Here is a 25,925-nt window from a genome sequence, read left to right as displayed (position 1 = left end):
CTGTCTGACTGCTTGCCTGCATTCATGCATATAGGCCAGTGAACCAGTGTGTCTATATAAAGACATTGAGAGGTAGACAGTGTTTTGGTTGGGATTAGGAGTGCGGGATGTCACTATAAGTCACTTTCGCGTTTTTCCCCTTTATTTTCTGTGTGTGTGTGCTTGTGCGTACACCACAACAGAGATGCAAGTAGAATTACACATCAAAACGTAAGGTTATCCTATAACCCTAGTTATATGAGTATAGCTTTACGCTCTGCTCTATTGGAACTATCCCTTTATCCACTCTAATAATGAATAACTTTCTCCACATGCACACACAACTATTTACCGCCGCCTGGCCACACCAACATCCGCTCCTATATAAGCGGGGTCGTGGCCACACAATCAGCTCCTTCCCAAGTCTTTCACCACCGAAGGCGAAGACCATGGGGTCCTCAGTGAGTCAGAGCAGAGCGCTCGCTATACTCCTATAACTAGGGTTATAGGATAACCTTACGTTATAGATCGTATAGCTTTAGGCTCTGCTCTATTGGAACACAGGAGCTGAGCAGAGAGAAAAGCTCGACAGATGTATCCACTGAGGCCCCCTACAACCATCAGAACCGGGGAGGACCCAAGCCCCCCGGTCCTCCCTAGTGGAGGACGGGAGGGAATCGGATCCGACTGTGCGAAGAGGGTTTAGCACCTCAAACGCACAGGGTGAGCAGACCGTGGGACTTACCTTCATTCAGAAGGACCCGCGGCCACTCGGGCGCGCATCCCACATGCCACCAGGGAACGGATGGGAAGCAAAACACCCCCGTCAGAGCCCCCAACATCACGGGGTCGAAGGCCAAGAACCCAACCCCACATGGCAAGGCTGCAGCAGCGGAGTGCGGAGGAGGTCCTGAAGGCTAGGATCCCTTCTGCAGGCTAACACTCAACCCAGTTGTGGACTCAATGCCACGTTTACTTAAACGTAGAACATGAACACACACAACCCCCTTCTCTAGGTCATCCTCGGGCGGGCCTTCCATCGGTGCTTCCAGTCATCCCGATCCTCCATGCATCTGGCTAGCTCGCCGGTGCTTTCTGTTCCCGCATCTCTCCTGAGTACGTCCACGTAGGTTAACGTGGGACGTCCTCCTGATCGATGCCCGTGTGTTGGTTCCCACAGCACAAGTTTGCTGGTTGGCATCTCATGGTGTCTCTGGCAGTGACCTGCCAGCCTCATTCTCCTGACTGCCACTTTATCGCTCACCTTTAGCACCCCCCCATACAAGTTTGCATTAGTGACATGCTCATCCCTGTTGACGTTGAGCACCACACGCATCATTCTGGTGTAGCACCCATCCAAGGACTTCTGCAGGGTGGGCTTCAAGGTCCAGCATTCACTGCCATACAAAAGGACAGACTCAACTGTTGCATGAAAGAAGTTGAGCTTGATTTGACGGGGAGGTTGGATTTCCACACACTGGTCATGCCGTTCAGAGCCCTCCATGCAAGTGCCTTCCTCACTTTAAGGTCATACAATTAAAAAAGGCAAAAGTTCACTACTGCAAGAAGAACGCCGTCTTTTATGACGAGAGAAGACATAAGTCCTCGACCAAGTGCTAGCTACAGGCCTTGCTAAGCTCATACATAATAGCGACCAAAAAACTATTTTCAGAGAAAACTGCCCCACTCCCTAATAGTGTTGTCAAAAATATCGAAATATCGATACATATCGATACTGAATATTTAAAATGGTTTCGATACTCATTTCCCGAAGTATCGATACTTTCTGCAGCTCCCGCAAGTTGTTGACAGACAGACGCGCTGCCAGAGCACGCTTGCCCTTCCGCCTCCTCCTCCTCCTCAGAGACCGGCAACATACACAAGCTGCTGCAGCCTCCTCCTCACAGCTGGGCAGCCCTGTCTTCAGTTTGTAAACAAAGCTATTATTAGCTAACGTTAGCTGTCGTTCCTCCGTTAGCTTATGCTAGCTAGCTGGCCACCTTTATAATTACTTCATGGAAACGGAGTAACGCAGAGCCCACCCACACTACACCAGTACACGCATGAACTCGACACAACTACCCCGTTTCCAACGTTACGTCGAGCCCATCCGACACTAGTACACGCATGAACTCGACACAACGTTACCCCGCCTCCATGAAGTGTCCAATTAGCAGCAATGTTGTTGAAAATGTAACGTTAATAAATAAAGAAATCTCCCTCTCTCTCAAGTACCCTCGTTTTCGGGTCATAACTAGAAAGGTGCGCTCAGTAGACCTCAAATCTCCAGCAGCCACTCTCTTTCTCTCTCTCTCTCTCTCTCTCTCTCTCTCTCTCTCTCTCTCTCTCTCTCACTCTCTCTCTCTCTCTCTCTCTCTGATCTAAAGATAAACGAAGGGTTTTAAAAGTGTATTTATCTTCTCGTATAGTACCAGAGAGAAGCTGAGGAGAATCAACCAGCAACAAAAGCAAAATTTGTTAAAAAAAAAAAATATATATATATATATATATATATATATATTTTTTTTTTGGTATCGAAATGGTATCGAAGTATCGATACTTTTTCAAGGTATCGTATCGAAGTCGAAATTCCAGTATCGTGACACTACTCCCTAAGCAAGAACACAACCCCAACAGTAGTATCCCCAAATATATAGTGAATAAACACACATTTTGTAACAAAAACCAGTCCCTCACCAGGAGGGACCCTTTATTTAATAACAATCATATTTTGGGGGGGGGGGGCAGGGGCAAACAGGGGAGTCACTAGCGTCGCCTGCCGCGTGCAGAGCTAGAGCCCCCACGGGAAGCCGGCCCGGAGGGACAGTGCTGAGGAGCCTCCTGGTCACGTCGATCCCTACCGTTCCCTCCGGGCGCAGGGCGACTGGCTGCAGCGGTAGCGGCACTTCCTCCACTCCTGGCCTTCTTCGTGGAAGGCCCAGCAGCGGCGGTGGTGACGGCAACGTTCGCAGGCCTCTGCCGGCGTTGCCTCCTCCTCACCTCACCGGTGGCGTCGGGGAAAATGGGGTTGGAGCACGGAGCGCTCCTCCTCCATCTCCCTGCAGGCTGCCGTCATCTGCTGCATGGCCGACCCGAAAAGTCCAGCATCGGAGAGGGGGGCCGTGAGCAGTGGAATCCTCCCCTGGTCCGGCACCTGCGCCTGCTCCAGCCAAAGGTGGCGCTGGATGAGAGTGGCCAGGGCTCGCTCCTTCCCGGCGGCTATCGCCTGCAGCTGGGTCAGATGCAGGATGGCTCCAGCCGCCTGGGCGTGGAGGTACCGCTGATGGTCATCTAGTACCGTCCCGCCCGCCATCAGCCCCGACATGTAGCGCGCCAGCTGCGCAATGTTGGAGGTTGCAGCCAGGCTCTGTGTCGAGGCGATGTACACCTGGTCACTCCATGAAGCCAACTGCCTAGCCGACTTCCCCTGGGGAACTGGCTTTCTTAATGGCTCCCATACCATCTCGGGGCAAAGGATGGCTGCCATCGGGCTATCAAGTCGAGGCACCCCGTCCCTTAGCCCCTGGACCAAACCCACCACCCGCGTGACTGGCACGTAGGCGGGGGTAAGGCCAACGATGCGGGATATTACCTGTCCCCGCGCCACGTAAGCCTCCATTGCTGGGAAGAATTGGCAGACAACGCCCGTCTCTCTCACAGGACGACGTTGCCAGAGATTACCTATCATGTCATCAGGAACAGGTGCCGGCAGTGGCTGCGGCAACGGCACGCCATTGGCGGCTGCGGCCGCCGCCATGAGCTCGGGGAACAAGGCAAGCAACTCCCCTCGCATACCTTCTTCCACGTCACTCGCATCCCTCGCTGCACTGGGCGCCATCGTCCGACGTGGCAGATAGCTGGGCATCTCGTCTCCGGGGTGGAGGTTTTAACCCAGTCCCAGAGTATGAGGATCCCCAGGGAGACGTAGCACTCCCTGCCACTCCCGGAAGGGGAGAGTGACATGTCTCCACTGGGCCTTCGAACAAGAGAGCCCCCGCCCCCTCCATGTAATCCTCAGTCTCCATCGGATATGGAGAAGAGGCGAGAGAACTCTCGCTCGGCTCCAGCACAACACTACCACCAGGCCGTTCACCCCCGCTGCTCGCTGTCTTATGACGGGAGCGAGCCGAGGCGAAGAGTCTGCAACGCAAATCCCCGGCCACCAGAGGAACTGTCTGCCTATCGGCCGACTGCCCTCTGGCGGGGGAACCAGGGCCGGAACTCTGCCACCTCACAGGAGATGGGAGCTCAACGGCCCCTCGGCGAAGCACACCTCCGGGCGCCGCGATAGTGAAGCGCTGGTGGAGGGTAGCGTTGTAGTCGTCTAGACTCTCCGACGGTGAAGACGGTATCTCTTTGTTTTTTCGAAAAATAGCGAGAGAAAAAACAAAGATACAATGTCAATGTAGCTCCTCTCCAACAAACTACTTTGGCACTAAACTTAAAGTGGTGTATACAGACACTTTCGGTGGTGAAAGTAGGGAAGGAGCTGATTGTGTGGCCACAACCCCGCTTATATAGGAGCGGATGTGGGTGTGGCCAGGCGGAGGTAAATAGGTGTGTGCATGTGGAGAAAGTTATTCATTATTAGAGTGGATAAAGGGATAGTTCCAATAGAGCAGAGCGTAAAGCTATACGATCTATAACATACACAAAAGGACACAGGTTTTATCCGAAGCACCTTACAGTGCACAGTGACGTGAGAGTACACAGACAGCCCCCAGTGGGAACCAATGAAACCCTGTTACTGCCACACGTTATCTATTGAGATTTGGGAATGGAAGGCACACAGTATCTTGGCACAGGGAAGAAACCCAGACCTCACACTGAAGTCATCATACTAATGCATCATCACAGCTCTTGGGTATCATTGGATCCAACGCCTGGCCCTCTGGAGCACTCAGCCAGCCTCCTAACACCACGCCTGGCCCCCTGGAGCACTCAGCCAGCCTCCTAACACCACGCCTGGCCCCCTGGAGCACTCAGCCAGCCTCCTAACACCACGCCTGGCCCCCTGGAGCACTCAGCCAGCCTCCTAACACCACGCCTGGCCCCCTGGAGCACTCAGCCAGCCTCCTAACACCACGCCTGGCCCCCTGGAGCACTCAGCCAGCCTCCTAACACCACGCCTGGCCCCCTGGAGCACTCAGCCAGCCTCCTAACACCACGCCTGGCCCCCTGGAGCACTCAGCCAGCCTCCTAACACCACGCCTGGCCCCCTGGAGCACTCAGCCAGCCTCCTAACACTGAAAGGTGGCACAAGTAATTGCTATTTCTGCAGCACTGGATACACACATAAGAACGATTATGTGATAAGATCAGATCTGACTTCATAGACAGACACGGAAAGCAAGGTTAGCATGTAAACAATCTAGTAGTGTGCCTTTTGTTATGGGAATCGGCTTACTTCATATGATAGCTACGACTATAGTGCTTGTAAGTAGACATCAGAAAATAACACAACCAATAGATAGACCATGGCTCCATTCCCACTGCAGGCCTTAGTGCTCAATTCTGTTTTATCACAGGAGGACACTGAAGTCACAGCTCGTGGTTTAATTCACGGTTGATGTGCAGTGGAGGCAGGCTAATTTGTGAGCAGATGATAAATGGGGGGCGAGGAGGAGGTGAAAGAGCAATTTTTTTCAAACACAGACCGGTTATGATACATTGTCTCAAGTTTTGCTTGTACAGAAGTGTAACCCTAAATACCTATAAGGTAAAACACCTCACTGTCCCTCCACTGACTACCTCCATTACAGCTGTACCATGTTTGATTGAACTATCAGGTTTGTATTCACAAGTGACTCCCGCCAGCGCAGAATTGTGACAAATGTCAATCTAGAGAGACGTGTAAAAAGGCATGAATTCCGACTGAAACTGTTCAGACTGAGGTCTCATTGCAAAAAATCAGATCTGTGTTTGATTTACAGTAGGATTACATATGAAAGTGGCCCAAATCAGAATTGAAATGATCAGATTCCATGTGATTTGTGCTGTTCACACTGATCTGAGTAACATTATGAGCAAAATAAATATGTGCCACTTTTGCCAACTAGCCGGGGCTAGCCTGAGGAACAGCGTGTATCGCGGTGAGAGCGGTTTCTACAAATTGTAGAGAAATCGCTGTCAAGTAGGAAATATTAGAGCTCTGGCTCCAAGAGTCAGAGCTATCCCTTTAACCCTTTCACTACACTACAGAAGGTTAACCCTTTCACTACCACACTACAGACTGGTAACATGGTAACATGGTAGTGAAAGGGTTAATAAGTACTAAACAAAACATGTACACAGTATGGAAGACCAAAACTAGGAGCGCGGTGCAGAGCAGCAGCTTGGAGTGATGGATGCTTTCCCAGCACCAGTAGTGAATCTGCAGTAGAGGCCTTTAGGATGAGAAACAGCTGTAGAAAGACATTCTCTAAGAGGGACTGCAAGCACTAGAGTCGAGAGCACTGCAGCTCCATCCATCCATCCATCCATCCATCCATCCATCCATCCATCCACCCATCCATCCATCCCCTCACTCAGCAAGGCTGGGTAGGCTCAAAACCAGGGGAGACAGAGCCTTCGCTGCTGCAGCCCCTCGGCTCTGGAACAGCCTCCCCCACATTAGATAGATAGATAGATAGATACTATACTTTATTCATCCCCTTGGGGAAATTCAGGGTATCTCACATAGCTCACACAAAAGCCATATACAGACAATTACAGTTTCTCAGTCAGTCGTTCACAATTATGTCTGTATCATGAATGAAAAAGTAAGCGCATGATAAAAATTCAGGTACATCATATCTACCAATAATAAAAACGTGATAAGATCTGCCCAGAGCCTAGAGGCTTTTAAATCGCTGCTTAAAACGCAACTTTTCCCCCTGGCCTTTGACCAGAGTTAGCCTGCCACCTGTACATTACGTTTGCTGTTACTCTGGACTTTTTATCTATTTTTCTTGTCTCTTTTATATTGCACCATGCTCTTGTTTTCTTAGTGTACTATACCTTTTTCTGTACTTTTTGTATTTGATTTGTTACTGCATTGTATGTTTTTTTTATTGGGTCCTACCTGTAAAGCACTTTGGTTGGCTTTTAGTCATTGTAAATGTGCTATATAAATAAAGCTGACTTGACTTGACTAGTTTAGTTTGTTAACAGCATTGTAAGCTGTACCTTACTTTCCTCTGGTCCACACAATTACAACTCTGCTGCCGCCACAGTACCTCGTTGGGTACATCAGTAGATGTCAATAGTATGTTGTACCCATTGTTTGGTACTGCCGTTTGCATAAAAGATGAATCATCATTAAGGACTCTGTAAATTAAATCTCTCTGGTTGTTTCCGTGCAGGACTCGACAGCCCAGAGGACCTGTGTATTCTGTACTCCAACAGGGCTGCCTGCTATCTCAAAGATGGCAACAGCATGGATTGCATACAGGACTGCACCAGGTAAGGGACTACACACACACGCACGCATGTATGTTTGCATCGGCGTTGACTAATTTCAGAATCAGAAACATTTTATTTGACAAATACAACGAATGTCCATGAATTAGTCTCTGTGACAATAGCACAAAGATATAACAACAACCTGAAGTTCTACATTGGGACAGACATTGGTATGATGACACATGGTATGATGACCTCACATACAGTACACAGGGACAGCACAACAAACAATAGACAGTAGACTATACATATCCCTCTCCATACATTTAGTACTATGTACACCAAACAATAGACAGTAGACTATATACATATCCCTCTCCATACATTTAGTACTATGTGCATCAACCAATAGACTATATATATCACTCTCCATTCATGTAGTACTATGCACATCAGTGTTAGTAGTGTGATATACTGTATGGGTGGTAGAGAAGGTAGAGGAGGTAGAGAAGGTAGAAGAGGTAGAGAAGGTAGAGGTAGAAGAGGTATAATAGGTAGAGGAGGTAGAAGAGGTAGAGAAGGTAGATGAGATAGAGGAGGTAGAGAATGTAGAAGAGGTAGAAGAGGTAGAAGAGGGAGATAATGTAGATAAGGTAGAAGAGGGAGAGAAGGTAGAGGAGGTAGAAGAGGTAGAAGAGGTAGAGAAGGTAGAAGAGGTAGAAGAGGGAGAGAAGGTAGAAGAGGTAGAAGAGGGAGAGAAGGTAGAGGAGGTAGAAGAGGGAGAGAAGGTAGAGGAGGGAGAGAAGGTAGAGGAGGTAGAAGAGGTAGAGAAGGTAGAAGAGGTAGAAGAGGGAGAGAAGGTAGAGGAGGTAGAAGAGGGAGAGAAGGTAGAGGAGGGAGAGAAGGTAGAGGAGGTAGATGAGATAGAGGAGGTAGAGAATGTAGAAGAGGTAGAAGAGGTAGAAGAGGGAGAGAAGGTAGATAAGGTAGAAGAGGGAGAGAAGGTAGAGGAGGGAGAGAAGGTAGAGGAGGTAGATGAGATAGAGGAGGTAGAGAATGTAGAAGAGGTAGAAGAGGTAGAAGAGGGAGAGAAGGTAGATAAGGTAGAAGAGGGAGAGAAGGTAGAGGAGGTAGAGAAGGTAGAGAAGGTAGAGAAGGTAGAAGAGGTAGAGAAGGTAGAAGAGGGAGAGAAGGTAGAAGAGGTAGAAGAGGGAGAGAAGGTGGAGGAGGTAGAAGAGGGAGAGAAGGTAGAGGAGGTAGAGGAGGTAGAAGAGGTAGAGGAGGTAGACACCTCATTCTATTGGTGCGTTCAGTCGGTCCTCATCAACTTGTGAAGTCGTACATTTAGACCAAATCGTATGTTTGCACCACAAAAGGTGATCTCGACGTCACAACTCATGGGTATTGTGGAACTTGTGTTGTGTCAGGGTAATGAATGCCAAAGGTGAATGCCACTGACAAACAAGGCCATTGTGTGCGATCGGATATGTCATCCTTTGAACAATGGGCTGAGCCGGCATCGTGGGTTGACGTGATTATTTGGTCCTCCTTGCCAATCCCACAGTGCAATGGGCACCCAGTGTTGGCTCTACTTCTTCTGTCTGAACTAGCAGGAGCAGATTATGGTGGAGTCTGAGGCCATGGTTACACAGACTGTTTTTGTTTTCGTTTTGTTGCTGTTTTTAATACGTTTGCTGTCCTTGTTAAATAGAAATGCCGTTTTGGCAGGAAAACGCGTTGCCCTGGCGGGAACGCTGAAAAGGTGTTTTCCTCGCCAAAACTCGCCGACAACGTGTCGCGTAATCTGCGCGGAGCCGTTGTTGCTCAACGCCCATGCGCAGTAGATACCGACATCTGCGTGCCCTCACCAACGTCCGGTGACAACAGAGCTGTCCCAAATAGCTGCAGCTACCATGTGTTGTCAAGTTATTGTTATAAGGACCCCAGTCCAAGCTACAACAGTCTGCATTCCCTTAACAATTGTTTGTATTGAGCCGTATTGTATTGTACCCATTCTGCAATATGTTAAATAAAGTTTACATCCATTCATTCTGCTAGCATTAATGATTGCATGAGCAGCTGGCTAACGTGAGCTAACGTTAGCTACCAGACCCTGTTAGCTCAGAGCCCCTCTTTCAACATAACAAGCATTAAACAAAATGGCCCAGTCATCTATTCACTTTTGTTTAATACATGAGGCGTTGTCTCTAATAATGTTATCTAGCTACTGATAGCTCCCGATATCATCCTGGTGCTGGCTGGCTAACTGACGTGAGCTAACGTTAGCTGCTAGCCACAATGCTATACTGTTATAATGGCATATTCCATTCACGTTAGCATGTAGCTAACAACATCTGCAATCTTTTTTGAGACTAAACTATCCGCTCTTGGTGGTCACTTGTGTTGATGTTAGTTTTGTTTCATCAACAAATCATCAACAAATGAGGCAGAACACAGTGAATGTATCCGTTTTTGTTTATTGCACTTTATTTCTTGCTGAAAAATAATGCTTCATTGGCTAAAATGGCTCGCGGAGGCATTTAAAGATGGTGGCTTTTGAGATTTTGAACAGGATGTCCTCATTCAAGTTCTGATTGGTTGAAAATTGCCTTCATGTTCGCCACCTACTGCCACCTACTGCTTTGGCATTGTACTACATCACTGTGCTCAGGTTGCAAAACGAATGTCTAACTCGGCTGCCACTACGTTGCGACCTGGAAAAGCGAAACTCATCTTCAAAACGAAACGAAAACATCAGTCAATCTAACCGCAGCCTGAGCAACCTGGGATGAGTATGAGCGGAGATCATGTACTGTACTGACATTCACATCTTCCTTATCTCCATCTAGTTGGTGACTCACTGAAAACTTGGCATCTCATGTACCACGTGTCCAATGATTGGTTAAGTTGGGGCGTGAGGTCCAATGAGGTTAGGGTTAAGGTAGAGAGGTCAGTTTATACATGAGATACCAAGTTTTTAGGGTGTTCCATCTAGTTGACCCAGTATCAGTAGAATAGAATAGAATATACACACTACATAAACACTATTGATGTGAATTGAAAACGTCACTGGTTCTTGTATTTAATATACACACATCAGTGTAACGTTTCAATCACACATGATTTGATCCCAATCTATCGTAAAAACGTACATTATTTTATTACTAAAATATTTGCACTACCTCTCTACCTAACTTTTGCTTTAGTTTTGTATATTGTGTATTTTGTATAGTGTTTGGTCTTTATTCTTTAACTTTATTTTACTGTATTAAGCACAGTTTCAGGAGGGTCATACAGAACCAAGCATTTCACTGTAATGTACGTGACAATAAAACAAAACTTGAAACTTTAACCACCATTCAATACATGTTTAAAGATTTATATTAGATATGCAAATGTGACAGGAATGATTCAGTCAGTAACAATTAACTATTTACAGGACTGATTCAGTCAGTAACAACTATTTACAGAACTGATTCAGTTGAATGAATGAATGAATGAATGAATGAATGAATGAATGAAAACTTTATTTAACAGATTGCAGAATGGGTACAATACAGTACGGCTCAATACACACAATTGTTAAGGGGATGCAGACCTGAGAAAGACGTTTGTCTTGTTTCCATCAGGGTAGTTAGTTAGTATAGTTAGTAACTATTAACTACTAATAGTTAATAGTTAGTAACTATTACAAGTCTGTTTTTTCGAAGGTGGATCTGGTGAGAGGATACCACCAGGTGCCGGTTAGCCCTCAGGACATCCCCAAGACGGCAGTTATAACCCCATTCTGGCTTTTTGAATTTTTGAGGATGCCTTTTGGCCTCAAAAATGCGGCTCAGACCTTTCAGAGGTTAATGGACGCCATGCTGCGCAACCTGTCTTTCGTGTTCGTCTACCTAGACGATATCCTGGTAGCCAGCACGTCCAAGGCGGAACACCTAACACACCTCCGGCTCCTCTTCAGTCGCCTCAGAGAGCATGGATTAATCATCAACCCAGCAAAATGTCAGTTTGGTCTGCCTGCCATGGACTTCCTTGGCCACCACATCACTACTGCTGGGGCGGTCCCATTACCAGTAAAGGTGGAAGCGGTGCTGCGGCTCCCACGCCCTACCACGGTTAGGGCCTTGCAGGAGTTCCTGGGGATGGTGAATTTCTATCATCGGTTCATCCCTCAGGCTGCCCACCTAATGCGCCCCCTTTATGGGGCTCTCAAGGGCAAGACTCCCAAGCATGCCATCGCCTGGTCCAACGACATGTCAAAGGCGTTCTCGGATACCAAGGAGGCCCTTGCGAGCGCAACCATGCTGATGCACCCCGTGCCTGAGGCTCCCGTGGCATTGACAACTGATGCCTCGGATTATGCCGTTGGAGCCGTTTATGAGCAGTTGGTCGAGGGCATTTGGCAACCCCTGGCGTTCTTCAGCCGACAACGCCGTTCCAGCGAACAGAAGTACAGCACCTTTGACCGTGAGCTCCTCGCCCTGTACTTGGCATTTCCGTTTCCTGCTGGAGGCTCGCCCTTTCACTGTTTTTGTAGACCACAAACCATTGATTTTTGCTATGGCGAAGGTGTCCGAACCGTGGTCTGCCAGGCAACAACGCCATCTGGCTTTCATCTCTGAGTTCACCACTGACATCCAGCATGTGGCGGGGAAGGACAACCCCGTGGCTGACTGCCTCTCGCAGTCAGCCACGGACCTGGGAATTGATTACGCCCGTATGGCTGCGGATCAGGTTTCAGACCCAGACATCCAGGCATGCAGGACGGCGGTTACTGGCCTCCAGTTGGCGGACGTCCCCTTCTTTGATGATGGCACGACGCTGCTATGTGATCAGGGAACAAACTTAACTTTTTGACTCACCAGCCATTTGGCTGGTAGATTTTTAAAAGTACCAGCCGGGCAGATTTTTTACTAGCCAAAAATTATAAATAGCTTTTTAGTATATCGCCATGTGTTATTATTACATATAATACTCTCATATGCTATTTTCAATTAATATCATAAACAACATAAGGAATATTAGCATAATTTTGAGTGAACTGAAGGAATGAGTCAGTGTTAATAGTTTTAAATGCAAATAATTTATTGAAACATAGAAGTGGGGTCGGGACACACATTTTATTTCTATTTTTTAACTGTTTTAACCATGTAGTGTAGCACTTTGGGATCCCAGTGAACAAAAAGTGCATTACAAATCCAATCTATTATTATTATTATTATGTGTGGCTGCCACCCTGGCGGACATCTGTGCAGCGCTCCGTGGGCATAGATGTCCGAGGGCTTGCAGCAAGCCAGAGTTTAACACAGTTTCAATCAATCAATCAATAACAACATTAACCAGACTCTCGTTGCGTCTATTCTGCCAACGCTAACGTTACCTCTCATTGTGTATTCTACCAAGCAAACCCGGGTTTAACGTTACCTCTCTATATCGGCTGACTGTAGTATTAGGCTAATAACAACAACAAACTTAACACATCAGCGATCTTGTTGTGACACTAAACTCTCCGCTCGTGGTAAATTGGGTTGATGTCGGTTGTTTCATCAATAAATAAGGCAGAATACACAGTGAATCCATTCTTTTTTGTTTATTGCACTTGGTTCTGTCGCAAACAAATCCTGAATGAAATGCATCCTTAGCGAGGCAGTAAAGATGGCGGCGCGGCGTTCTGTTCAGAGGCTACAAAGTGTGACGCGTCGAGTAGGGGGTATCTGCAGAGCCGCAGAGCCAGGCTGGACCAATAGGGTCGCTTGGAACCGAGTAGGGTATATCTGCAGAGCCGCAAGCCAACTTTATTATTATGATAAAAAACAGCGGTGACGCGGTATTCAGCCTAACTCTGCGGTGAGCGTGATGCAACAGCGATCGCGGCAGCTCTAGCCGACGCATGCAGTGGATTTTGTTGGCCGCCAGATGGCGCCCAGGCCTTAATTTATGACGGCCAAACATTAAATCTACAAGCCTGTGGCGGTCGGCGTGTGACTAATTTGTACCCTGTATGTGATATATCTATGGCGCAGCCAAGGCCAGTGGTTCCACGGGCATGGAGACGACAAGTTTTCGAGGCTATCCATGGCCTCTCGCACCCGGGCAGGAAACCATCACAGCGCCTAATGGCAGCGAAATTCGTCTGGCCCAGGATGAAGGTTGACATTGGGGGTTGGGTTAAGACCTGCATGGCATGCCAACGCGCGAAGGTCCATCGACATGTTATGGCCCCGTTGGAGTGGTTTGATGTGCCTGAGAGGCGTTTTGACCACATCAACGTGGATCTGGTGGGACCCCTTCCTCCCTCCAGGGGGTACACTCACCTTCTGACGATGGTAGACAGGACCACCCGTTGGCCGGAGGCTGTCCCACTCACTGCGACTACTACAGCTGACGTGGCTTGCGCATTCATCAGTACCTGGGTCGCCCGGTTCGGTGTTCCCTCTGATCTTTCCTCTGACCGAGGGGCCCAATTCACTTCCGCGTTATGGACTTCCATTACCCAGCAGTTGGGTGTCTCCCTCCACCGCACTACGGCCTACCATCCACAGGCCAATGGCCTGTGTAAACGTTTTCACCGGTCGATGAAAGCTGCTCTCAAGGCCGATCTCCGAGGCGACAGCTGGGTCGACAAACTTCCTTGGGTGATGCTGGGGCTCCGTACTGCACCTAAGGAGGACCTTCTTTCATCTTCAGCTGAGCTGGTATACGGCCAACCCCTCCGTGTCCCAGGGGATTTTCTTCCCTGTGTTACGGCCTCCTGGTCAGCACTGGAACAGCGGGATGCTCTGCTGGACAAGGCCAAGTCTTTCTTGCCCATCCCCACCTCGTGCCACGGCGTTCCGAAGGTGCGTGTCCCGCCTGATCTGCAGGCAGCGGGGTACGTGTTTATCCGCTGCGACGCCCATCGAGGCCCCCTACAGCCACCCTACGATGGTCCTTACCGGGTTGTGAAGGCAGGCGATAAGACCTTCGTCGTTGACATGGGGGGGAGGGAAGAACGGATCTCGGTGGATCGCCTGAAGCCTGCTCACCTGGATTTGGACCGCCCCATTGAGTTGGCCCAACCGCCCCGCCGCGGTCGCCCCCCTGGTAGGGCAGTCCTGACGCCTACACTAGCTACGGCAAACCCCCGGACCTGCCGTCCGAGGCCTGTTCAGTGTCAGCCTACTGCTTTACCACTGCCTCGGTTTCCTGTGCCTGCCCAGGGGTACCGGAGTCGTTTTGGGCGGGTCGTCAGAGCCCCTGGACGTTTTTTGGGGCCAGTTCTTGTAAATTCTGGGGGGACGTGTGTAGTGGCTACTGGGACATAATTCACGGCATCCTAGCCTTATGTGGTGTTTACTACATCTCCCGTGATCCTTAGCGGGGGATGACGTAGTTTAAGAGAGACGAATGAAAGAGGAATGTCAGTGTTGTTGTGCGACAGTAGAGTGCGTAATAAAATAGTATTTTTGCATCGGAACACGGCTCCGTTTTCACTATCATTACCGCATTCCTACAATAGGATATTAACCCTAGAATAGATATAGGATATTAACCCTAGAATAGATAGGATATTGTTTATTGTTTATTGTCATTCTGGAATAAAATAAGTAAAAAGAAGAACTGTGCAGGAAAGGTAAAAAAACCCAAGGGCCTATAAGCGACCTCCCCTCTTAAACCTATATAGGATAACTACACAAAAAAAATCCCCCTCCCCCCACATTATGCACAAACGCATGTGCATATCCCTCTCTCATACACACAGATACATACAATACAGCATTATACAACTTATAATGTTGGGGGAAAAAATTTAAAAGACTTTACACAAATGCACATGGATACTATAGACCAGGGGTTCCCGAGCTTTTCAGGCCGCGACCCCCAAATAACGGTGTCAGAGAGCCGCCACCCCCACTATTATAGGAGGTAAAAAAAAATTAATTTTAAATTAATTAAAAAAAATGTTTTATGTAAATAATATTTACATAAAACATTTTTTTTAATTAATTTAAAATTAAAATGGTTAAAATGGTTGAAACATGCACACGTTCAAACGCACACACACTAATAAGCATTGGAGGCTTTTAACCAGGGCCGGACTGGGGAAATCATTCAGGCCAGGAAATATAGTGCAAAATATAGCCCCAGTCAGGCCACTGTTTAAGCAGGGGGTCCCCCACCAGGAAATGTCTTGTTACAAAGACTTCATTTCCTGCATTCTGGTGCAGGAATTTTTTTATTTGTACCCTTTAAATGCCAGAAATTATTGTTAAAAAACAGGCCAGCATATGTATGATTAGCAACAACACTGATTTTGATGGATTTTCAGTTTTTTTGTAATGTCAGATTGAAAATAATACAATCTTTTATTCAACTTCAGCCCGGATCATAACACCACATATTAATTTTATAATTCTAACCCTTTAAATGCCAGTGTGTGTGATGGCATATATTTGCAATATATCAAATGCAAAGTAGATTTTTCTGGGGGGGATTATTACAGGCTAGCATGTGTCAATGATTAGCAACAACAGTTTTTTGTAAGGGTCCCGCCTCCACCAATCACATGCGGCTCCCTTTGTGTGTGTGAGAGCAAGAGAGAGAGATAGTTCTCCAACTTGTGTGAGTTGCAGTGATCTCCTGGTTGTTCCCCACCTAGGTTATCTCTAACTATTGCACTTCTGCAACTAGAAACACTGGCCTGGCCTGCTTCTAAGTTCAGTGGCCTGACAAAAGGATTTTTTATTTATTTTTTGGAAATCATCTGGCGACCCCCCCCCCCCCCCCCCCCGCGGCAGCTCGCGACCCTCCTGGGGGTCGCGACCCCGACTTTGGGAACCCCTGCTTTATAGACTACAGGATCTGTAGCTCTTTTTTAAGCTTACTTTTAAATATATTTAAAGTGGAACATGTTTCTATTAGATTTTGTATATCATTCCACATCACTGCACCTTGATAAACAAATGAGAATTTGGCAACAGAGGTCCTACAGAAAGGAATGCGTAAGTCTTTATTTCTTCTTGTGAGATGTGCATGATAATGAGAATTAAACTCAAAATAAGTTTGAAAAAAATTAGGCAAAGATAAAGGAAGACCAATTGCTTTGTACATAAGAACCCCTGTTTGATACTTGTTGACCTCATAAATTGTGAGTTGCAGTTGTTTAAATAATGGTTTGGTTGGGGCTAAATAAGAAGAGTTGGTTGCAATTCTTACAAAGGATTTCTGAGCTCTATGGATTGTTTGTAAGTAAGATGGGTAAGTGCTGGCCCAAATTATATTGCAGTAAAAGATGTGAGGATAAATTAAACTGTAATACAAAGTTAGTAATGTGCTCTTTTTTAATTGTTTTTAACCCTTTTTATAATGCCCAACGATTTTGAAACCTTCTTGCAAACAATTTCACAATGATTCTTAAAGCAGAGTTTCTCATCGATATTGACACCTAAGAATTTCACTGATGAAACTTGTGCAAGTTCATTGTTATTGATACAAATCTTTGTTCTGTCGGAAATGTTTTTGTTCTTATTTCTAAAAATAATTAAGTTAGATTTTGACATTGAGTGATAGCTTGTTTAACTGAAACCAATAGGAAAAATGGATGAGTCCAGAATTTGCTTTATCAATAAGGGAATCAAAATTCTTGTCAGTGACGAAGAGATTTGTGTCATCAGCAAATAATATAGGTGACAATAAACTGGATGCATTTGCAAGATCATTCACATAAATCAAAAACAACAAGGGTCCTAGAATGGACCCTTGTGGAACACCACATTTGAGTACAGCCAGCTGTGATCGATTACCATTGAAAACTACAAATTGCTCTCTGTTGTTTAATAAGTAATTCTCAACCCATTGTATAACCTGTTTTTTAAGACCATAACATGACATTTTTGATAGTAAAATTTGATAGTTAAATATGATATTAGCCCTAGAATAGAGAGATTTTTTAATTTTGAATTTTTTACCCAGGGTAGGTTCGCTGAGCACAGATGCTCTTTTTCAGGAACGCCCTGCTTCACATTCACACAGTTCCATTCCATTCCATATTAGCCCTAGAATAGAGATATGATACAGTACTATTAGCCTTAAAATATAGATATGATATTAGCCCTAGAATAGAGATATGATACAGTACTATTAGCCTTAAAATATAGATGATATTAGCCCTAGAATAGAGATATATTAGCCCTAGAATAGAGATATGATATTAGCCCTAGAATAAAGATGATATTAGCTAATACTTGTTCAACCGAAACCCTGTTTTCCCAGGCTCTCTCTATACCAGTATTTGACGCACCAAGGAGAGGCTTTTGGCGCCTGGGGAAAAGGGATTTCCTCTTTGCAACGAGGCCATCATACCCTGCTGTGATTGTTGCAGACCGAGGCTTACCGCAATGCAAAGGGCTTAAACCATTAGTGTGTAACTGTCGCAGCTCGAAGAGCCCTCAGCGAGTTGTAACAGTGAACTCTATGGCTCTGCAAACTACAAAGCATGTACCATGTGTTCACAATGGTGTGAGTTTGAGTTTATATCATGATACTTTCTCTCTGTTTCCTTCTTTCTGACAAACCCCACCTCAATCTGTCTGTCTGTCTGTCTGTCTGTCTGTCTGTCTGTCTGTCTGTCTGTTTGTCTGTCTGTCTGTCTGTCTATCAAAAACACACACTCACATGTAACACGTGTTTATGAATGGAAAGCTGAAGATTAGTCTTGAGACACCTGAGACGCAGTGTGGGTTTGATTCTCTCTCTCTCTCTCTCTCTCTCTCTCTCTCTCTCTCTCTCTCTCTCTCTCTCTCTCTCTCTCTCTGATCCTCTTAGTGCTCTGGCGCTGCAGCCCTTCTCTCTGAAGCCCCTGTTACGCAGGGCTCTGGCTTACGAGACGGTGGAGCGCTACAGGAAGGCCTACGTGGATTACAAGACCGTGCTGCAGATTGATACCGGGGTGCAGGCCGCCCACGACAGCGTACACAGGTAGGCTGAACAACAGCGATAGTGCCGGCAGACCACTGGGGGAATCAACGTCTGAATCAAAGTTCCGAAAAACACTTTAGTCGAGAACGATGGTGGATGAAGTACACCGTTCTTTCAGTTAAATTAAAGTAGAAATACACAGGTAAAATTAATACTCAAGCCCTCAATTCAAAGTTCTATTTAAGTAAAAGTAGAGAAGTATTTTATATTGAATGTACTCGAGCATCAAAAGTAAAAGTACACATTCTACATGCTGTTTGTGTATCCCAGTGCTTGGGAGAATTCAAACCTCAAACCACTGACCTCTAAAGGTTATGTTAAAGTGTATGTGGTCCAGTTATGCTGCTTTGATTAAAGATTATATTAAATTGGTATGTGGTCCAGTTATGCTGCTCTGATTATGTCCTCTTGAAGTTGGCAGGTTTCACATTTGTCACAAGTACATACTCTGCATCACCTTTTGTCATATTTTTTACACAAAACCCTTTTCTTCAAGTAACTAGTAACTGATGGGTTCAGATAAATGTAGTGCAGTGAAAGTACAAAGTTCCCTAAATATTTAGCTTAAGTGCAGTGCAGAGTAAAAATACTGTCCACCACTGGTTGAGAAATACCAGTGGTGGAAAATATTTTGACGTATCGTACAGAGATGTCATCCAGCTCATGGTTCAGAGTTCCTGTAGGCACAGACACACCTGATATAACCAGTCTCTATAGACACAGACACACCTGGTATAACCAGTCTCATGTAGGCACAGACACACCTGATATAACCAGTCTCTATAGACACAGACACACCTGGTATAACCAGTCTATATAGGCTCAGACACACATGGTATCACCAGTCTCATGTAGGCACAGACACACCTGCTATAACCAGTCTCTATAGACACAGACACACCTGGTATAACCAGTCTATATAGGCTCAGACACACATGGTATCACCAGTCTCATGTAGGCACAGACACACCTGATATAACTAGTCTCTATAGGCTCAGACACACCTGGTATAACCAGTCTCTATAGGCTCAGACACACCTGGTATAACCAGTCTCTATAGGCTCAGACACACCTGATATAACCAGTCTCATGTAGGCACAGACACACCTGGTATAACCAGTCTCCTGTAGGCACAGACACACCTGGTATAACCAGTCTCTATAGGCTCAGATACACCTGATATAAGCAGTCTCATGTAGGCTCAGACACACCTGATATAACCAGTCTCTATAGGCTCAGACACACCTGGTATAACCAGTCTCTATAGCAGATCTGGGCATTGGATGATTCTGACCGGCCAGCGAAAGATTACATGATAATTTTTTATTTTATTTTTTTTCATGTCAACGTTCACACGCACAATATACGCTTACCTAGGATTTGACTTGATTCAACAACAAAGCAGTCGGGGCAAGCCGAAAACGGTCGAAAGTGTGGTTATTTGAAGTTTGGATTTTTTTTTTCACAACTGAGGTAGGTAGATAAAATTTTTAGAGACTAAAGTACAGAAAAAAGGTACCGTTGGGTACCGGTATCGATTCACAGGTACCGGTACCGTATCGGTTCAAATGTGAACGGTACCCATCCCTACTGAACACACAACTGCAGGGCAAGGGCATTTTTGCTCATGAAATGCATAGCCATGTGAAAGCCTTCATGACAAAGTTGCAATTAATTTCAAGGCAACTAGGCAGCAACAATCTCAAACACATGAAAACCCTGAAAGAAGTCAAACCATCAGCTGATCACCGGCACAGGTACTCATCCATGTTGGGAGCACTGCATGATGAATTTTCAAGGCGTTTTCAAGATTTCAAAAAGGTTGAGGATGAAATGCAGCTGGTTTCCTCTCCCTTTACCTGCAGTGTTGATAGTTGTTCAGCTTGAACTCATTGACCTGCAGTCTGATTCACTACTGAAAGAGCACTTTAAGTCAGCATCACTGCTAGAGTTCTACTCTGCTCTCAAGGAGGAGAACTTTCCAAACATGAGGAGACATGCTCAGAAGATGTTGGTTCTCTTTGGATCCACCTACATATGTGAACAGACATTCTCAGTCATGACGTTTACCAAGTCCAGGTACAGATCCTCTCTCACTGATGAACATCTGGCAGCTGTGCTTCGCATCTCCACCTCAGACATGCAACCTGACTTTGATGGACTTGTTAAAGCTCAACAGAGACTGGATTTCTCACACTGAATGAAAAAAAAAGAACTGAAGAACACTAAAATGTGGAAATATAACAAGTGAAATGGGACACTTGATTTTTTTTTCTTTTTTTTGCACAGTTCTGAAAACATTAAATGTTTAATATAGGCATGTAAAGTAAAAAAGGCTACAAACTGGGACACTTTTCTTTACACAGTTCAGTGAGATGTCTTGTTTATTTTTGCTATAAGATGATGTGATGTCTTTAGAAAGCTAAGAAAATCCTTGTTTCGATAGTATATGAAACTCAAAATGCCCTTTGTTATTAATGTTTCACATTTTGTTTATCATTTTGGAAATAAATTCTATTTGAATAAATTATATTTTTGAAAGCTAACCTCACCTTTTAATTGCCAAATAATAACATACACTCGTACCAGGGGTCAAAACAATGCCATTTACTGCTTTTTACATAGAAATAAAATGTATATTATGCATAATTGAGTTTGGAATTTTGGCCCGGCCCTCCAACATATTTTCAGTTGCTCATTCGGCCCCCTGGGAAAAATAATTGCCCACCCCTGGTCTATAGGCTCAGACACACCTGATATAACCAGTCTCTATAGGCTCAGACACACCTGGTATAACCAGTCTCATGTAGGCACAGACACACCTGGTATAACCAGTCTCCTGTAGGCACAGACCCACCTGGTACAAGCAGTCTATATAGGCACAGACACACCTGGTACAACCAGTCTATATATATATAGGCACAGACACTTGAGATACACTTGACACCATTCTTCTTGCAGCTGCACCGCCAGTTGCTGCAATCTCCATTACAATTACAGCTTGTGAACTGGAGTAGCTCCTCGGGAGCCATGGGGTCTAGTGTTGGAACTGGCTCATAACCATGAACCCCAACCATCCATCCATAGTCACTGGGGTCCGAAGACTTGCTCTGCAGCAGCATTCAGTCCCGGCCCGGGTTTGGAGATAGGCAGAAAGAATGCTGTGCAGCTGCACCTTCTGTTGGAGGTAGAGTCTCCGGTTTGTTCAGCCTGGCCACCGCCTTCCGTGAGAACATGTTGTATCGTATTTCACCCAAAGTAGTACCTGGTGCGTGGTAAATGTGCTGGAATCCCAGCCCTGGTCACCGCATCCTTAGTAGCATGTATGTCGAGTGTGTTCATCAAGGTCCCCTGCACAAAGCCTGTCAAATAGCGTAGTTTTTCCATGGCCTCCGATTGCAGAAACCGTATCACAACCAGTGAAGGTGTGACAAGGGAGCAGGTAATGCCTCTGTCTTTCAGAGAGAGCCACTTGGATCCTCATGACATTGTAAGAGCCCTTCGACGTGGTTAAGAAGAGTGGATGGTTGGTGCTTGAGCTATGGTGCACCAGCATTACCAGCTGAACTTTGCCCTTTGTGTGAAATGTATCATATTCGGGCAAATCTATAGATCACAGCAGGAGTTCTTAGTGTAGCCGGATGTGGTCATGATCTTTTGGCGAGCAGCTATAGCCATCAAATACCACAATAATGTTCCACAGGACATAAAAAACAAACTTCAGACAGCTCAAAATAAATTATTGAGGGTAGTCCTTAAAGTAACATGTCAACTTTTTGGGAAATTTGCTTATTTGCCATCTACCCTGGAGTTGGACAAGCAGATACATACCCTTTTCTTCTCTGTGCATGCATTAGGCTTAGGGAACAGCCGCACCGTTAGCCTTGCTTAGCGTCATTCACTGGAAGTAGGTGTGCCAGTGTAGCCTAGTTCCAGTCATAAAATACACTCCAAATACAACTCCAAAACGTTCCTGTAAACATGTTGTGACCTGTGTATTTACCACGTGGAGAAAAGAAAATTATAAAAAATTTAGACAGTTTCGTTTTCTAAGCAGATATATACTCGGAATTCTTTTTGCCGAACCACTGCTGCCTGGGCGCAGTGATTTCATCACCTCAAAAGCCCAGTTTTTCAAAAAACAACAGGTTTTGGAGTTGTATTTGGAGTGTATTTCCTACTATTCCGTGACTGTTGGGAACTAGGCTATACTGGCACACTACTCAGCTGATTGAGTTGTCCCCTTCCTGCTGTCTTGTTGTACAAAACTTCTGAGTCGCTTTGGATAAAAGCGTCAGCTAAATGACAAAATGTAAATGTACTTTCTTTCAGTGAATGACGCTAAGCTAGGCTAACGGTGCGGCTGTTCCCTAAGCCTAATGCATGCACAGAGAAAAAAAGGGTATGTATCATCCAGGGTAGATGGCAAATAAGCGAATTTCCCAAAAGGTTGGCGTGTTCCTTTAAGTTACCTCCACGCACTCACCTAGGGCCAGCCTTCTTTCGGCAACTAAACTGGCTTCCGGTCAATAAAAGGGTAATTCATATCAAATTATGTCTTACACACAAGATTAATAATTCATAATAAGGGTCCTAAATATTTGTCCAATCGCTTCTGTGACAATCATACATATTCTACTAGAAGGAGCAGTACGCATATATCGGTATCGGTTGATATCGGTATCGGAAATTAAGAGTTGGACAATATCGGTATATCGGTATCGGTAAAAAAGCCAATATCGAGCATACCTAAACAAGACATAAAATACGTTTCGTACCCTGCACTACACTAAGAGAAGATGGAAGATGGAAATCAAACCTACACTTCTTTCCAAAAAAGCGCCTTTACTTTTGTTTTACAAAACGCTTTAGTCTGGCTTTGTTTGGTGTGCATAGGCAGGCTGTTGCATATTATGGAGATACCAGTGTAAAAGAATGAATTTCTGGCCGTCTTACTCTTTACACCAGGAACACGGCAGGATATAATGCTGGCTCTTGTGTTACGGTGGTGTTTATTTTCTTACCATGTCCACATTTGAGGACATGTACTGTGGGGCTCTACCATTAACTATATCATACTTGTGGTTTAGTTTTAATTGTTTGACTATCCTCGACTGGTAATAACCCTACTTTTTTCCTTTTTTTGGGACCGATATGCGTCCTGGGAGCGTCTATTCGAATACCAACCGGTTCATGTTTCCGCGTTCGCGTTTTGCGCTCTGATTGGCCACTGATGTTTCTGATCGCACCAATCGTGTGACGTTAAGTTCTATCACTGATTAAGCTTAGGCACTCTTTCGAAGTTGGTTAAGGTTAGAGTTTGTCTTAGAGCATGGCGATAGAACGCCAGCCCTGATTCCAAACTCTAACCTTAACCAACTTCGAAAGAGTCGCCTAAGCTTAACCAGTGATAAACTAGGTGTTAGGTAGTTTGCTGCTGGTCGAGGCGGAAATGGGCGCGTCACGCGATTGGGCGCACATGTCACATGACCAGAAACGTCCGTGGCCAATCAGATCGCACCAGAAACGGCAGTGGCCAATCAGATTCGCAAAACGCAAACGCGGAAACATGAACCGGTTGGTATTCGAATAGACGCGTCCTGGGAGGAGCATTTAGCATGTATCTAATGACGTTGTTTTGTGCAACCTGTAATTTGTTCTTAAGCTTTTGTGGAAGGCCACTATACCAGGCGGAACAAGAGTACCGGTAGTCAAAGTGACATTGTATGAGTGATGTTACTAAAAGTTTTTTTTTACCTTAAAATTAAGAAAGTGTGTGTATCGATACAGGAATTTCAGCTTCTTTGAGATCTTGGATAGAGCCGTGGCTGCTATTTCCTCCCCAACAAGAGCTTGGTCCAGGGAAACGCCAAGATATTTGACAATTGTTTTGCTTTCAATTATGTTTCCTTCACACTGTACCTTGATTTTCTCACATTACTTGAGCCTCTTATTTGTGCCAAATAGGATGGATTCTGTCTTTCCTAGATGTAGTGACAGCTTGTTGTCGATCAACCAGTCTCTAACTAAAGATAGTTCTCTACATTGATCTACAACGATCTTCTGAGTGCGACTGCCAAGCCACTGCATGTAGCTCAGGTAACTGTCAGCAATCTCCTGCCAGCTCTGACCTTGTTCCCACTTCACCATGTAGAGAAGCCATCCACCAGCAACCACCAGGCACCGCCTGCCTTGTTCGCCATGTTCATTTTCTGGTCTTTGTTACTGAACAAGGACAAGGGGAAGTGAGTCAGCTCATACTCTAAGCTTGTCTCGGTTGTCATATCCTGTTGGGCGAAAATGTCGGTTGAACAACCTTGGTTGACCTGGGGAATCTTTCTTTTCTTTTTGTTGACTGGGCCTGTACCTTGAACCTCACCTCCATGATCGATGTTACGGACTGTCCATCCAGCTTTATCTGCATCTCCCTCCCTACTTGAGCCGCTCTTTCAGCATTGCCTGCGTCATCTGCAGTGCTTGTGAATGCTGTTGAGAAGGACACAAGCAACTGCTTGTCTCGGTTGTGGTCGAAGGGGTTGCTCTCCTCGAACCATTTCAAGTTTCTTTATTAGTTGTCATACAGAAGTACAGAATACTTTTATACAAAATGCTTCTTTCTGTTACGCTCCAGAGACTGTGCTAGACAAAAATAGATAAGTATAAAATAAGTATAGCAAGTATAAAATAGAAGTCAAGTATGTAGACACAAGTGTTCAGTATGTACATATATACAATGTTCAATGCAGAGTAGAAGTAACTGAGTTACCATACAATATACTATACAATATATAATAATATTAGTGCTGTCAAACGATTAAAATATTTAACTCGATTAATCGCATGATTGTCCATAGTTAACTATTTTTTTTTTTTTTTACCTTTAAACAGATCTTTTTCAAGTTCCAAGTTTTAATACTCTTATCAACATGCGAGTCAACAAATGCTTGCTTTATGCAGCCATTTAACACAAAAGGATGACCCTCATGCATTGCAAATTTGCATCAAATTCAAAACAGAGTGATGCACAAAATAACTTAAAAGAAAATAATAATTTAAAACAATGAATAAAGTGTGCATGAAATAATAGGGGAAAGAAAACGTTAGGAACTTGTTACATTCACACACACAAGGGCTGATTAATCACACACCCCCCTCTCTCCCTCACACACACTCTCCCAGCTCTCTTTCTCTTTTGCCCCTTCCTCATCTCTCTCACCCCCCTCTCTCTATATATCACACACACACACACACACACACACACACACACACACACACACACACACACACACACACACACACACACACACACTTCAGAAACAAACATAGTATCAATGAGAGCATCAATAATACACCTGAGTGAAGTCTAGTAAATTTTTTTTTCTTTTTTTTTTTTTATAGTTAATCTTGAGTTAAAAAAAAATTAGTGGCATTAATAGAATCGGGAGTTAACGCGATATTAACGCGATATATTTGACAGCCTTAAATAATATACAATATACTATACAGTGCAAAGCAGAAATGGGATGAGGTACAATTTAGGTACAATTTACAGTAAGGTGTTATTGTTCGTTGAGCATCCTGATGGCCTGGGGATAGAAGCTTCT

At 45.2% G+C, this 25,925-nt stretch overlaps 1 protein-coding gene across 1 annotated transcript in view; it reads left to right on the top strand.

The window, feature by feature from the left end:
* The window catches only part of spag1a (sperm associated antigen 1a), a gene marked incomplete at its 5' end in the record, with an annotated part of 63,881 nt that overhangs the window by 3,277 nt on the left and 34,679 nt on the right, over positions 1-25,925 (top strand). Inside the window, 2 exons of the mRNA XM_084313696.1 lie at positions 7,323-7,422; positions 18,169-18,321. Of these exons, the coding sequence (XP_084169822.1) occupies positions 7,323-7,422; positions 18,169-18,321 (253 nt within the window). The remainder of the gene's footprint in view (positions 1-7,322; positions 7,423-18,168; positions 18,322-25,925) is intronic.

This window comes from Notolepis coatsorum (assembly GCF_963971535.1).
Source record: "Notolepis coatsorum genome assembly, chromosome: 4".
In the NCBI taxonomy this organism is placed as follows: Eukaryota; Metazoa; Chordata; class Actinopteri; order Aulopiformes; family Paralepididae; genus Notolepis; species Notolepis coatsorum.
The sequence above is the reverse complement of the archived record's forward strand: the minus strand, read 5'-3'. Positions and strand labels throughout refer to the sequence as shown.